Below are 11,527 nucleotides of genomic sequence, written 5' to 3' on the forward strand. Positions count from 1 at the left end.
TTGTTGGTAATTCCAATCCACCCAATTTGAGATCTTTTCCATCCTGTTCGTCACTTTCGAAAAAAAAAAATATACCAACTCTATATTTCATCATTTTATGCAAATGTATGGAACTGAAAACGATGAACAGCATTCGTATATTTTTTGAGCAAGTTTCCGACTATTTACATTTTTGGATGAATGAAGTACAAAATTGCGATGGTCCTTAACACTTAACACATGTTCTGTTTAACAATTCTCATTTAATTAAAAATAAAACTATATTGGAATTAGGGACACATAAGGTATTCCAAAAAGTAAATATTGTCAAATATTGACATAACACTTTGCAATAGTTACAATATACAAATGTCTTTAGTAGGATGGATTCCTCTCACAGTCCATGACTGAAGAATCCACCCATAATTCAAATTACTTAAATGCTTAAGATCTCTCAAAAAAGTTCCTGAAAGTCTTTTACCTGATTTCATTATTAGTACATAAAAAAAATAATAGCCAGGAATTACTCATACGCCACATGTATGTAGAGTGGCTGGCTAAAGTATTCGGTTGAACTTTTTCACCCTTTCATATATATATATATATATGTATAGTGAACAATCAACACTAAGTGGGACACAATTGTTCAGTGAAACAGAATTTTTTTTCCCCCAGAAATAAAAACTGAAACGGAACACTACGGTGGACAGGCTGTCATGTTATCAGGTGACAGGTGATCATTATTGGTGCATTAAAGGGTTAAAGCAGGATTGGCACATGAAAAAAGCTTCCAACATCACGCGGAGCACAGTTTGATCAATGATATTGAAATGCCGACGATCAGACGGCTGCAAACCTACCGATTTCTCAAAGACATCAATATAAAGTCCTGGGAGAAGTTTGGCATGACACCACCTGGGAGTCACAACAAAACATTTTGGAAGAAGGTGCACTTGTCAGATGAGACCAAAATTGATCAAATAATTTTGCACGCCGCACTTTTCAGTTTTTTATTTCTTAAAAAAAAATCTAATATGGCGTACATTCCATTTCTACTTCAGAATTGTGTCCCAATTGTTCATTCTTTCAAAAGAAAAAAGTTTGAATACTTTCGTAAACCACTATATAAATGTCTGTGTGCGTAGCTATATATTAGGGCTGTAAAAGTTAAATCGTCACCTTTGGGAATTCATCTTCATTTTAGAAAGCGGTAAAAGAACATTTCACAAAACTTTGACTTCACATTACTGAGCTCCGCTCACTGAGCAACGAAGACAGAAAGGGGGGCTTTTTACGTCATTTTACATTTAAAGGTTACCGGTACTCTAATGCAGGGGTGTCAAATTCACGGGCCACATGATAATTACCGTTTCCCTTGGAGGGCGATGATGACTGAAACTATATAAAGAATTCCGGAATAACGTTTTATTCAACTATAGTTTAAGTAACTGTAATGAGGGGTTTGGTAACAAGAAAATGCTCACGATATGTCACTGATTTATTACATATGAAAACTTGAAATTTTGGTGCACATTTTAGCAAGTGTCATGGAAGTTGTCATCTTTCGAGTTGCTTTCGCGGGGCCACTTAAAACGATGTGGCAGGCCACATCTGGCCCCTTGGCCTTGACTTTGACACCCGTGCTCTAATGGCCCATTTGAGAAAGTGAATAAAGAATTTGCACACCCCGCAAAGCACAATTCAAATCCCATTAGTCTTTGGCATGTCATCTCAGAGCTATATATACATATATATATTATATATATACTGTGTATGTATACAGTATATATAACATATACTTGCAGAGCAGACCTGAGAAATTAGGTGACGCACTTTTTGTAAGTCAGTGCTTCTTCTACCACATCTTTATGAATTACAGTGTACAACATTCACATTTCAAAGACCTGTGCATGACTTAAACTCATGCGAGCTCAATTTAATTTTCCAGAAAAAGCACCAATAAAATATTACAAATTAAAAAAAATATATTCACAAAGAGGAAAATGAAACGGAGTGAAAGGTGATTTAAAAAAAAATGTACAACTGTTTACCCTTTTCCTCTCATAGGACTGTTTATCCACGCACAGAAAAGTAACGGAAAACTTTTACAAAAGCTTATTCCAGTCTCGAGTTGCCTCCATGAGATGTCGCTGGCCATGGCCAACCCAATGTTCTTGGCTGTGAAAAACCCGACCACAGAACCAGCAGTCAAACACCACAGTTTTGGGTCGACCGCCCGACAGCGGTTCCACGACTTCGTACTTTTTTTTGGTCTTTTTCCGAAGCTTCAGTTTGAGAAGGAACCGCTCTCGCACCGAACTGTGAATCGCTCGCGGGCTCGGTTCGTTGCTTTGCAGCAATACGCCTTCAGTCAAGAGCTGGCCTCCTAGCGTGCCGAGCTCAGCGAGCGCTTCCACCGTTTTCTGCGACAGTGACACCTTGGCGACGGCGCCTCTGTGACGATTGATGACCTTCATGATATTGGCCACTTCGGGAATATCAGCATCTGGATGATTGAGCACCACGACGGGTTGGTATCGACGGGGGCATTTAATTTGCTGGAGACAATTGTGCGGGGCCAGTCTCAAAGTTCTTTCAACTTTTTTCGCTGTGGGACTCCAAAACACAGTTGTGTCTTTTTCAGTCTGTACTTTGTTTGCGAGCCTTCTGGGTTTGTGCGTCGCGGTCGGAAGCTCGTCAAACAATACTTTCTTGCGTAGTTTTCTTCGGCTCGGAGGTCGGATCGGCCTCGGGGCAAGTCGAGGCTTATCTGCTTCGCTGAGTTTGATCTTTGGTTTCAAATGAGGTGTTGCGTCTCCGACGGCGCTTTGTGTTGGATTCCGCTTGGTCGTGATCTTCAGGTTGTTGGACGGGTGCGCGTTTGTTTTGCTTGATGACATCAGAAAACACTGAGTTGGAGGTGAGGTGGCCAAAAGTAACGGTTGACAACTCGAGGAGGGCGCGCCGTTTTTAAGCAGACCCGTCGTAGGGCTGACAATTTTAAACACGACTTTGTTTCCTCTTTTTTCCCTGCCGTCCAAGGACTGCGCGGCGGATTTGATGACGAGATTATTGAGAAGCACACTCGATTTGGTTGGTGAAATGTAGCGCAGCAAAAACGTTTGGCGACCGGTCTGCAAAGTGCTCTGTTTTTCGGCGGAGCTCACTGGCACGGCCAGAACAGGTCTGGCGTTTAGTGGGACTTTTGCGCTTGCTAGCTTGAGGCCGGCGCTGCTCGGCGTTTGAACAAATGGAATCGATCTGGGCAACAAGTAGCACTTGGGCTGGGCTTGAGCGACTTTGTCTGGAGAATTATTACTCGATGCGCTAGAAAGGAGGACGGGACCGTTTAGGTTTGCGCTATTGATAAGGAAATGGTGTGGCGAGGCACCACTTCGAAGAGAAGAAAAAACATTTGAGATTTTATCACCAGTCGCTGCCTCGGATTTTCCGATATTTTTATCTTTTAGAGGAACGGTTTCGCCAGTAGGATCGCGAGAGGTTTCAAACCCGGACTTCATGTACGAGACATTGATTTGAGGATTTCCACAATGAGTAATTAGCTTAAAACTTGGCGCGGGTCTAGCCTGCGTCGACATGGCAGACGTTTTCTCATTAGTCTTCAAGACTAACTGCCGCGTTTCATCTTGCACTTGAAGATGATGTGCGGTCGTCTTTGTTGCGTTCAAATATTCAAAATTTGAATAAAAAGATTCGGTTCTTTCCTTTTGGAGTTGCTGTGTAATGATTTCCTCCGAGTGCTGTTCTACAAAACTGCCCAAACCTGATGATGTATTTTTTTTCTCCGATGGACTTTTCCATACGGGAATGAGGTCCTCCTCGATTTTAATAATATTAAAATCTTTCAGCACCGACTCTGGGTTTTCATCATCGGTATCAGGACAGTCACTATCCTCGAAAGGTTCTGAAGACTCGGCTAATGTGAGACGAAAATGAGACGGGATGCTATTCGTTTCTATGCCTGCTCTAAATTCGGGAATTCCGTTGCTTTGTTTACATGTTTGGGGCGACATAGCAAAGGCTTCCTTGGAATAATTGTGAAAAGCGAAGACTTTGTGGTTTAAAGAATTTTGTGCGGTCGTGGCGTTTTCTCCGAACGAAGCAGATGAGGTCGTCTCTGCCGCGGGATCCAAATTTGGCAACTGTTGATGACAATGACGGTAATTGTTCAAAGGTCGAATTCCAACGCTTGCGCTCTCTGGACTTTGTGAAGGGCTTGGGGAAAACCGGTAAGTATTTTCAATCGTGTTCGGAAAAGAAGTCTCTCGGGGTTCGTCCAAATTGTTTCCATTTCTGGTGAAACTAATCATCTCATCTACCGCTCCACGATTCTCAACGTTAGTTTTGCAGGTTGCCTCCAGAGAAACATTTAAGGGATCATCAGTGAATGTGTCAGTTCCGATATTTGAGACCCTCTCACATTTTTCCGCGGCGGACTTGCTAGCAAAGTGATTCATTTCAGAGCAGGCCGTCTGACTTGGGGAATTTTGCCTGCCCATCGGATCGAGCGAGTTTGTCAGCGGGTCCGCCTCAGCAGTTGTAGTCCAGAACCCATTTACAGAATGACTACCTTCCTCCAGAAAATCGTCACTACGATGAGGAGACTCGAGACTGAAAACCGGTGTTTCTTCCTCTTCAATCTTGATTTTCACTGCCACGATATCCTCCGCTTGGATGCAAGATCCACTTCCCGGCGGAGTGGCACAGGGATGTGATACAGAGCTCTTGCTAGGAGTTGATTCCCCATTTTCGACAGGGACGTCACTTTTAAAAAATGAAGACCTGGTACCCGGAGAGTCCAAATCTTCTCCTGATGAACTGTCACTGGGGCACACGTTTTGCTGTGCTACGGGTATGACTTTGAGAACGAGATGTTTTTTCCCATCCACCATCTTAAATCCCATGACTTTGGTCGTACAGTTTGGAGGAAGAGAGATTTTATTTTTGACCATGAGAACTTTTAGTGCATTAGGATTAGTTGGAGAGCCACAACTGTCGTTGTGCAGCAACATCACCGGTGAGGATTGTTCCGCGCTCAAAGAGTTCCGATTCGCGTGATCCTTTTTTGACGGGGTCCCGTCAAGAGTTTGCTGGACTTCCTCCGAACACATCTCCGATTTCATCCTTCCGTTTTGGTTTGGTAAGATCCCTGATACACCAAATACTTTGGGTAACTTTTGTCTTTCGTGCAGCTCGGAAACATTTTTCAGTAGATTTTGGACCGCCGGAGAGGAATTTCTTGGAGCCGCTCCGTTTTCCAACGTCTTCCGTACGTTTGGATGGACTTGTTGGTCGCACGGAGGCTTGTTGCTCTTGTGAGCGGCGACCGTGTGTTTTTTCAGCTGACTGCTGGTGGATGCGCAGTAGTCGCAGATTTGACAAATGAAAGGCAACACGGTGGCGTGCGCCTTGAGATGCTTTTGATGATCCGCTTCGTTCACGCTGACGTGGCGACATCTGGAACATTTCCAGGGACTCTCGTTGTGATGATGAATGTGTTGGACAAACGTCCCGGCGTCCACCGTCGTAAAGTCGCACCAGTCGCAGTGAAACTTTCCGTTACGACTGTGACACATGATGTAGTGTCTCGTCAGCAAAAGCAGGGAATATTGAATCCCATCGCGGCAGAGCTCGCAGGTGACCCAAGTATTTTTGTGCTCGATCCGATGACGTTGAAGAGCTGTAAATTCATTTGTGAAAAAGCCACACAAATCACAAGGGTAGGTGGGCAAAATCCCTTTGTGGGCCCCTCGGAAATGTTTCAGGAGATCATTGGGACTGTACGTCGAATCGTCCTTACACACGGAGCAGCCAAAGCTCAGGATGTTTCCAGAGAAAACGGCCCCCTGTTGAATTTTACAACTGGCTCTCTTCGTGGTGGAGCAGTGTTGCTTAACAGGTGATGCGCCTTGGTTGCCGTGACTACGGCGTGCTCTTTCTTTGAAAGGCGGAGAGTCTTTTACATCCTCTGCACATGACACACTGTAATTCATGGCAGAATGGGAAGGTATTTTATAGTCTTCATCCATAGCTGTGAATCTACGAGAGAGAGAAAAAAACAACACATCAATTATTTCGGGTACAAAGGGTATTTGTCACTGATGTAGGGCCGAGTTCTCACAATTGTCATCACATTCTGGGGGTGCAGGCACGATGGCCCATCGTCAGGTTGGTAAATATATCATTTGAAATGCATTCTTTTTTGGGAACGTATGTGTTCATTTTCTACACCAGCGCCATATTTATCAACATTGATCCATTTTTTAAATAATTTATCCATGCGTATGGTGAGGTTATAAAGTGAAGCCATGATCAAAAACAGGTACAGTATTTCCTGAAAATGATCGGTCACATCTGCAAGCTGATCGGCAGCATTGGTTATCAATCAAAGATGGATTCAGGGTCAATTGCAGCTCAATACACCCGATGGAGTTCACCCGACCATCTCAGAATTGTACAAACATTGGTTAATTGTTCATGATGATCACCTGACACCAAATCTAAATGTTTATGGACGCTGCATCATGCAAATTTTTCAAATTTCAGCCTGGAAGCCAACCTGTTCACGCCGATATCTCAGAAATTACTTGGCCAATTTTCAAAAGAAAAGTGCTGTTTTAGGATTGGGCTAAATTTAGATCACCTGACCTTTTGACCTTTACTTGGGCCTTGAGTTTCATCTTGTGGACCAAGCGACCTTGAGATAAAACCTTCCTGAAATTCAATCAAATCCAAGCAGATGTGGACAGACTTATTCGGTGCACGTCATAGACTGTCCTAAACGAACGTCTTGTTCACCATAAGGGAGTCTACACGTGTCATTTAGGTGACGAGAGAGGCGGAGCTGTCCAGTGGTCATCACCTGGTGGTGAGATGCAAGTTGGTTTCCATGGTGTGGGAAGACACCAGTCTAACCTGATACACCCAAACGGTTGTTCGTCGATGTGTGCACCGCCTTCCGCCCGTAGAAAGTTGGCATAGGCAAGTCAACAACTAAGCGATCACAGGGACCGGCAGATTCACGTTGGCTACACGCTACGCAAGGAACATGGTGTATTTGGGGTACTTTTCACAATGTTGGAAACTTGTAAATGCACAGCGCCATTCTGTACATAAACCCTTTTAGGGACCGCGGTTACGCCAGTGGACACCGTATCATGTTATCAGGTGATAACATGATAAGTGCATAAAGGGTTCATTGTTTCACTTTCATAATAATATTTTAAAGATTGAAAGAAGCCAAAATCCAAATCACAATGTGAATTTCGATTAATTGTCCAGCCCTACAGTAGGTGTACATTAAAAAATATATTCATTTCATTTACAATAAATAAAATAATAACAATCATAAACACATGGAAAAACATACATGTACTGCCAAAATAGGTTACTCATTTAAAAAAATGGCATTATTTGTAATTTACATATAATTGATTCATTGTTTGAATGTGTATTTAATTTTGATTCATATCAATAGTAAAAAAATAAATATTTCCTGGGCTGAATCATTCCGTAAAATATACAAATCCTTTTGATGGAATTTAATTTAAATTAAGCTCAATGTGTTTAGAATTAACCTCAATATCGATACGATTGCGGAGAAACGGACCAGCCATCTTGGCAAACACAATATCACACACACACACACACACACACTTACACTTACACAACCTTAGGTGAGCAGGGGGTGACAAACACCACTGTGAGAATTTCTGAAGACAAGGACTTGGTACAGCCCGAGTACCTGCAAGAAAACAGAAATGTCCTTTTACAGTGCTGCTGACCTCAAATGATCTGGATTTGGAGACTTTCTTTGAAAATTATGAAAACTGCAATGTAGATACAGTGGTACCTTAGCCTTGGATGCCAATCATTTGTCAATTTTTTTTTTCACTATGACGTCTCAGGCGGGGATTGGTAACAATAAGGTTTTATCTTTGAAGTGCAATCTTATATTATATAATATCTTGTGTGAGTGCCCGCAGTATGATGCGACGGTCTTGGTGATTCCGGGACAATGACATCAGTCTGTATTATCAGCTGATCATGTAATTTCTTGGCACAAACACTGAAAAACTCTTTTGAATACTGTACTACCCCGTGACAATTTTATGTCGCTATCGAGTCAACAATGACTGACAGCGTACCTGACAGAGACTAGTCCGATTTGTCAAAGAAGTCTGGAAATTATGACCTGGAAAAAGTACGGAATTTTGGAAATCTCAGATGTATCGGGATCCTGTTTAAAGTAGAGAATATACATATGTCAAACTTGTGTGGCAGAATTATTTTGTCACAATGAATGCTTGCAAGACTATGTGCCAAAGTATTTAAACCTATCAATGCAGTAGAGAAAAACTTTTTCACTTTTTTTTTTGTTTGACAAAAACAAAAAAACTGTCATACAGTGTAATGTGCAATTTTGTTGAAATCAACGCTCCTGGCTAGCGCCGTGCTGGAAATACTTCTCTGTGGAAGACGCGATACCGCGTAGGTTAATACGGTTACATTACCATTGAGCCGTTGTTCATACAAGTGTAGCAAACTAAGACCAGAGCTGCCAACCCACAGAAATTCACTTCCAAAACAATGAATCTGAATTTCCATACTTAATCTGAATTTCCATTTTTCAAAATTCTGTCAACAACATTACCACGGAACGGTTTTCTCTCCTCTCTCCCTCTCAAATAAACTCAATTACTAGTAGAACTGCATTCATGGCTGTGACTATGTGTACTTACCTCACTAAATGAGGACATTGCAATTTCACTAATAATTCACAACATTCTGAAAATATTTACTAATGTATACACACACGCATATTTTTTATTTGTTTATTTTTTCTAATAAATGCAGCGGTCTCTAAACTGTTTAGCACCACTTGCCATTTTCATGTGAAGACCGACAAATAATTTTTTTTAATTATTTAAAATATCCCTCACGACTATTTACGTTTCAATGAGCAGGAGTATTCTGAAAAGCATTACAACAGTAAAGACACAGGTGCCATGCATGCGTGTCTGTGCGTGCACGTTCTCGTTGGCGAAGCGGCTTCTTCTTCGGATGGGCACCCGGCAGATGAGTACTGGGATGCACGGGAAAAAATGCCTTTGTACTCAAAATTTCATCTCACATGCTTGTAATTGTGGCACAAATGGAACATCTTCTAGCACACAGAACGACTATGTTGGTGTTTTCTTCACCATATGTTTTAATTGAACATTTTATTGACGGCATTTTCTATTGATATTGTGTGCCTATCACGATAATTATTGAATACTGAATTTTTGCTCAGCCCAAGTTGTGACATATTATTCTGCTTGGAAACTTTACTGAACAAAAACTGAACCGGGTAGTACACGGGCATTTTTTAAGCCCATTAAGTGATTGGGAGCAGAGAAAACTAAATACAACAAAATTCACATTATTCTAGCATGCATGCATGGATGGATGGACATTCATTTTTGGTTGCTGCTTATTACAATTTCTAATGTGCAAAAAATGCATAGTGTTGCTTATTTTATATTGATTTGGTCTCATATATCTGTATTTTTTTCACATTTAGATTTCTTGTAGTTGACGACAGCGATACCCATGATCATTTTGACACCGATATTCTTGATATGGGTGACCCAAGAAGGTTAACTCCCTCAATAATGTGTCATACATTATAGGACACGAGAGGAAAAACTTGACTGTTCCTCAACATGAAGAAACAATGGTTTGGCTAAGTACACAAGCATACTCTCAACACAAACACACATAAACGCACATTAAAAGGGCAAACTATTGCAGCCTGTAAAAGACAATATGATCTAAATCTGATGACTTTGCTGAGTGACTGTCGAACAAGTTTAAAAGAGGTGGGGGGTGGGGGCGGTGGGGTCTGCATCAGTCGAATTAAGAACTACACACGGAAGAGAACATTACATGACACCACTGTTCGAATGACTGAGATATTTGTCTACAATTCTGACCATCGAAAATACATTAAGCCTGGAGTTTATTGATTGGTTAGTTGGCATGTAAATAAAGCCACCACCCACGCGAAGCTATACAAAGTTACGGCAAATCAAAATGTTCTTACTATTAACTTGATGGAACTTCAGGCTCGGTCCCGTCGACACGGAACATAATAAAATACGGTGACGCCGGGAAAAAACACACAGCGGCAATATTTGCCGTCCTTTTCAGCTCTGTTTGGAACCACAGCGACGGCGGCCATGACAGTTCATCCGGGTGCTTTCGTTGATGCTCTTGACGCTCAAGTAGGAGCGGATGGATATGTATTGTCGAAAACCAAACTAGTGCTGACACCCATGTTTTTAGTGGCGAAAACTGCTCATAAAACTTTCTCGCGAAAGTCGATCAAATCACCTCGACAAGTCATTAAGCATTGTGTATTGGCGTTAACATGGCATGTGGACTACGTCATGGTCGAGCTCGTGTGTGCAGTGTTTACAGTGGAAGGAGAAGCAATGGCGGATGTACGCCATTTCCCTTTGAATTCGCCATGGCAGATTCACTATTGTCAGTCTTATTTTTTATTGTCTTTTGCGAAGTAAAATTTCCTCAATTTATCTTGGCCTGTAATCTTTGGGGTTGAGTTCCATTGCTTCTCCTTCCACTACGTTACAGTCTCTACTTGGACTCAATTACACTTCCACCAGCACGAACCCTACGTCTCTGAGGTAATGGCGGCCATTTTTAACTACGTCATCATCCATGTTTGAGATTTGCGGTGCTACAGCGATTCTGGATTCCCTAATACTGTCCTGTCTTTTAGGCTTTTTTGCATTACTACTTGAAGAGTGGATTAAGTGACTGCAAAATTAACATTGGACCCCCCCCCCCCCCCCCACACACACACACACAAACAAATTAAGAATTAGTATCGAATTAACCAACATGCCTGTACCTCAACCTGAATGTTTTATTTGGTATGACTGTGGAATAGCTGGAAATGCTGTCTGAGGAGAAAGAAGTCCTGCATCACAGTTTAGGCTGTTACCTCTGCGAGCGAAATCAATATGAGGCTGAACATTTTGTTGAACATTAAAAACAGAATACAATGATTTGCAAATCATGTTCAACCTATGTTTAATTGAATACACTACAAATATGAGATATTTAATGTTCAAATTGATGCAGGATATTGTTGTGTTTTTGCTTTATAGCAAATAAGCATTTACTTTGAATTGTATGGCTTGGTACACATTCAAAAAAGATGGGATAGGGTCATATTTCCCACAGTGTTACATCACCTTTTCTTTAAACAACATTCAATAAAGGTTTAGGAACGGAGGATGCCAATTGTTGAAACTTTGTAGGTGGCATTTGGGATTGGGTGTACTTACACAGTCACATACTGCCTTGTGTTAAGCTGCTGCTTCCCTTGTGTGGAGTTTGGAAGAGCCCCTGTACAAATGGTCTAGGATCAGTGACCATGCAGCTCAGTATGCTGTGGAGGGTGAGCGTTTGACAGTTTTTTTTTTCTTTGGGCTTAACCCCTTTCATGCACCCTGTC

At 41.7% G+C, this 11,527-nt stretch overlaps 1 protein-coding gene across 3 annotated transcripts; it reads right to left on the reverse strand.

The window, feature by feature from the left end:
• Positions 1–81: 81 nt before the first annotated feature.
• On the reverse strand, positions 82–10,412 carry si:ch211-214e3.5 (zinc finger protein 518A). Of its 3 annotated transcripts, XM_052071026.1 has the most exons (4): positions 10,088–10,412; positions 7,672–7,744; positions 6,814–6,915; positions 82–6,039 (listed from the first exon to the last, which is right to left on the reverse strand). In XM_052071026.1, exon 4 carries the CDS (start codon positions 6,027–6,029, stop codon positions 2,085–2,087), a length of 3,945 nt encoding a protein of 1,314 aa, XP_051926986.1. In that variant the 5' UTR covers positions 6,030–6,039; positions 6,814–6,915; positions 7,672–7,744; positions 10,088–10,412; the 3' UTR covers positions 82–2,084. The 3 variants fall into 3 exon arrangements, with proteins under 3 accessions (XP_051926986.1, XP_051926984.1, XP_051926985.1); XM_052071024.1 differs by lacking the exon at positions 6,814–6,915; XM_052071025.1 differs by lacking the exon at positions 6,814–6,915 and having other exon boundaries at positions 7,667–7,744.
• Between the last annotated feature and the right edge of the window lie 1,115 nt (positions 10,413–11,527).

The sequence above is a fragment of the Hippocampus zosterae genome, chromosome 7 (assembly GCF_025434085.1).
Source record: "Hippocampus zosterae strain Florida chromosome 7, ASM2543408v3, whole genome shotgun sequence".
Taxonomy (NCBI): domain Eukaryota; kingdom Metazoa; phylum Chordata; class Actinopteri; order Syngnathiformes; family Syngnathidae; genus Hippocampus; species Hippocampus zosterae.

Excerpts from the sequence above, each read along its gene's own strand:
- si:ch211-214e3.5 (XM_052071024.1), bottom strand. The coding sequence starts at position 6,029 with ATGGATGAAGACTATAAAATACCTTCCCATTCTGCCATGAATTACAGT.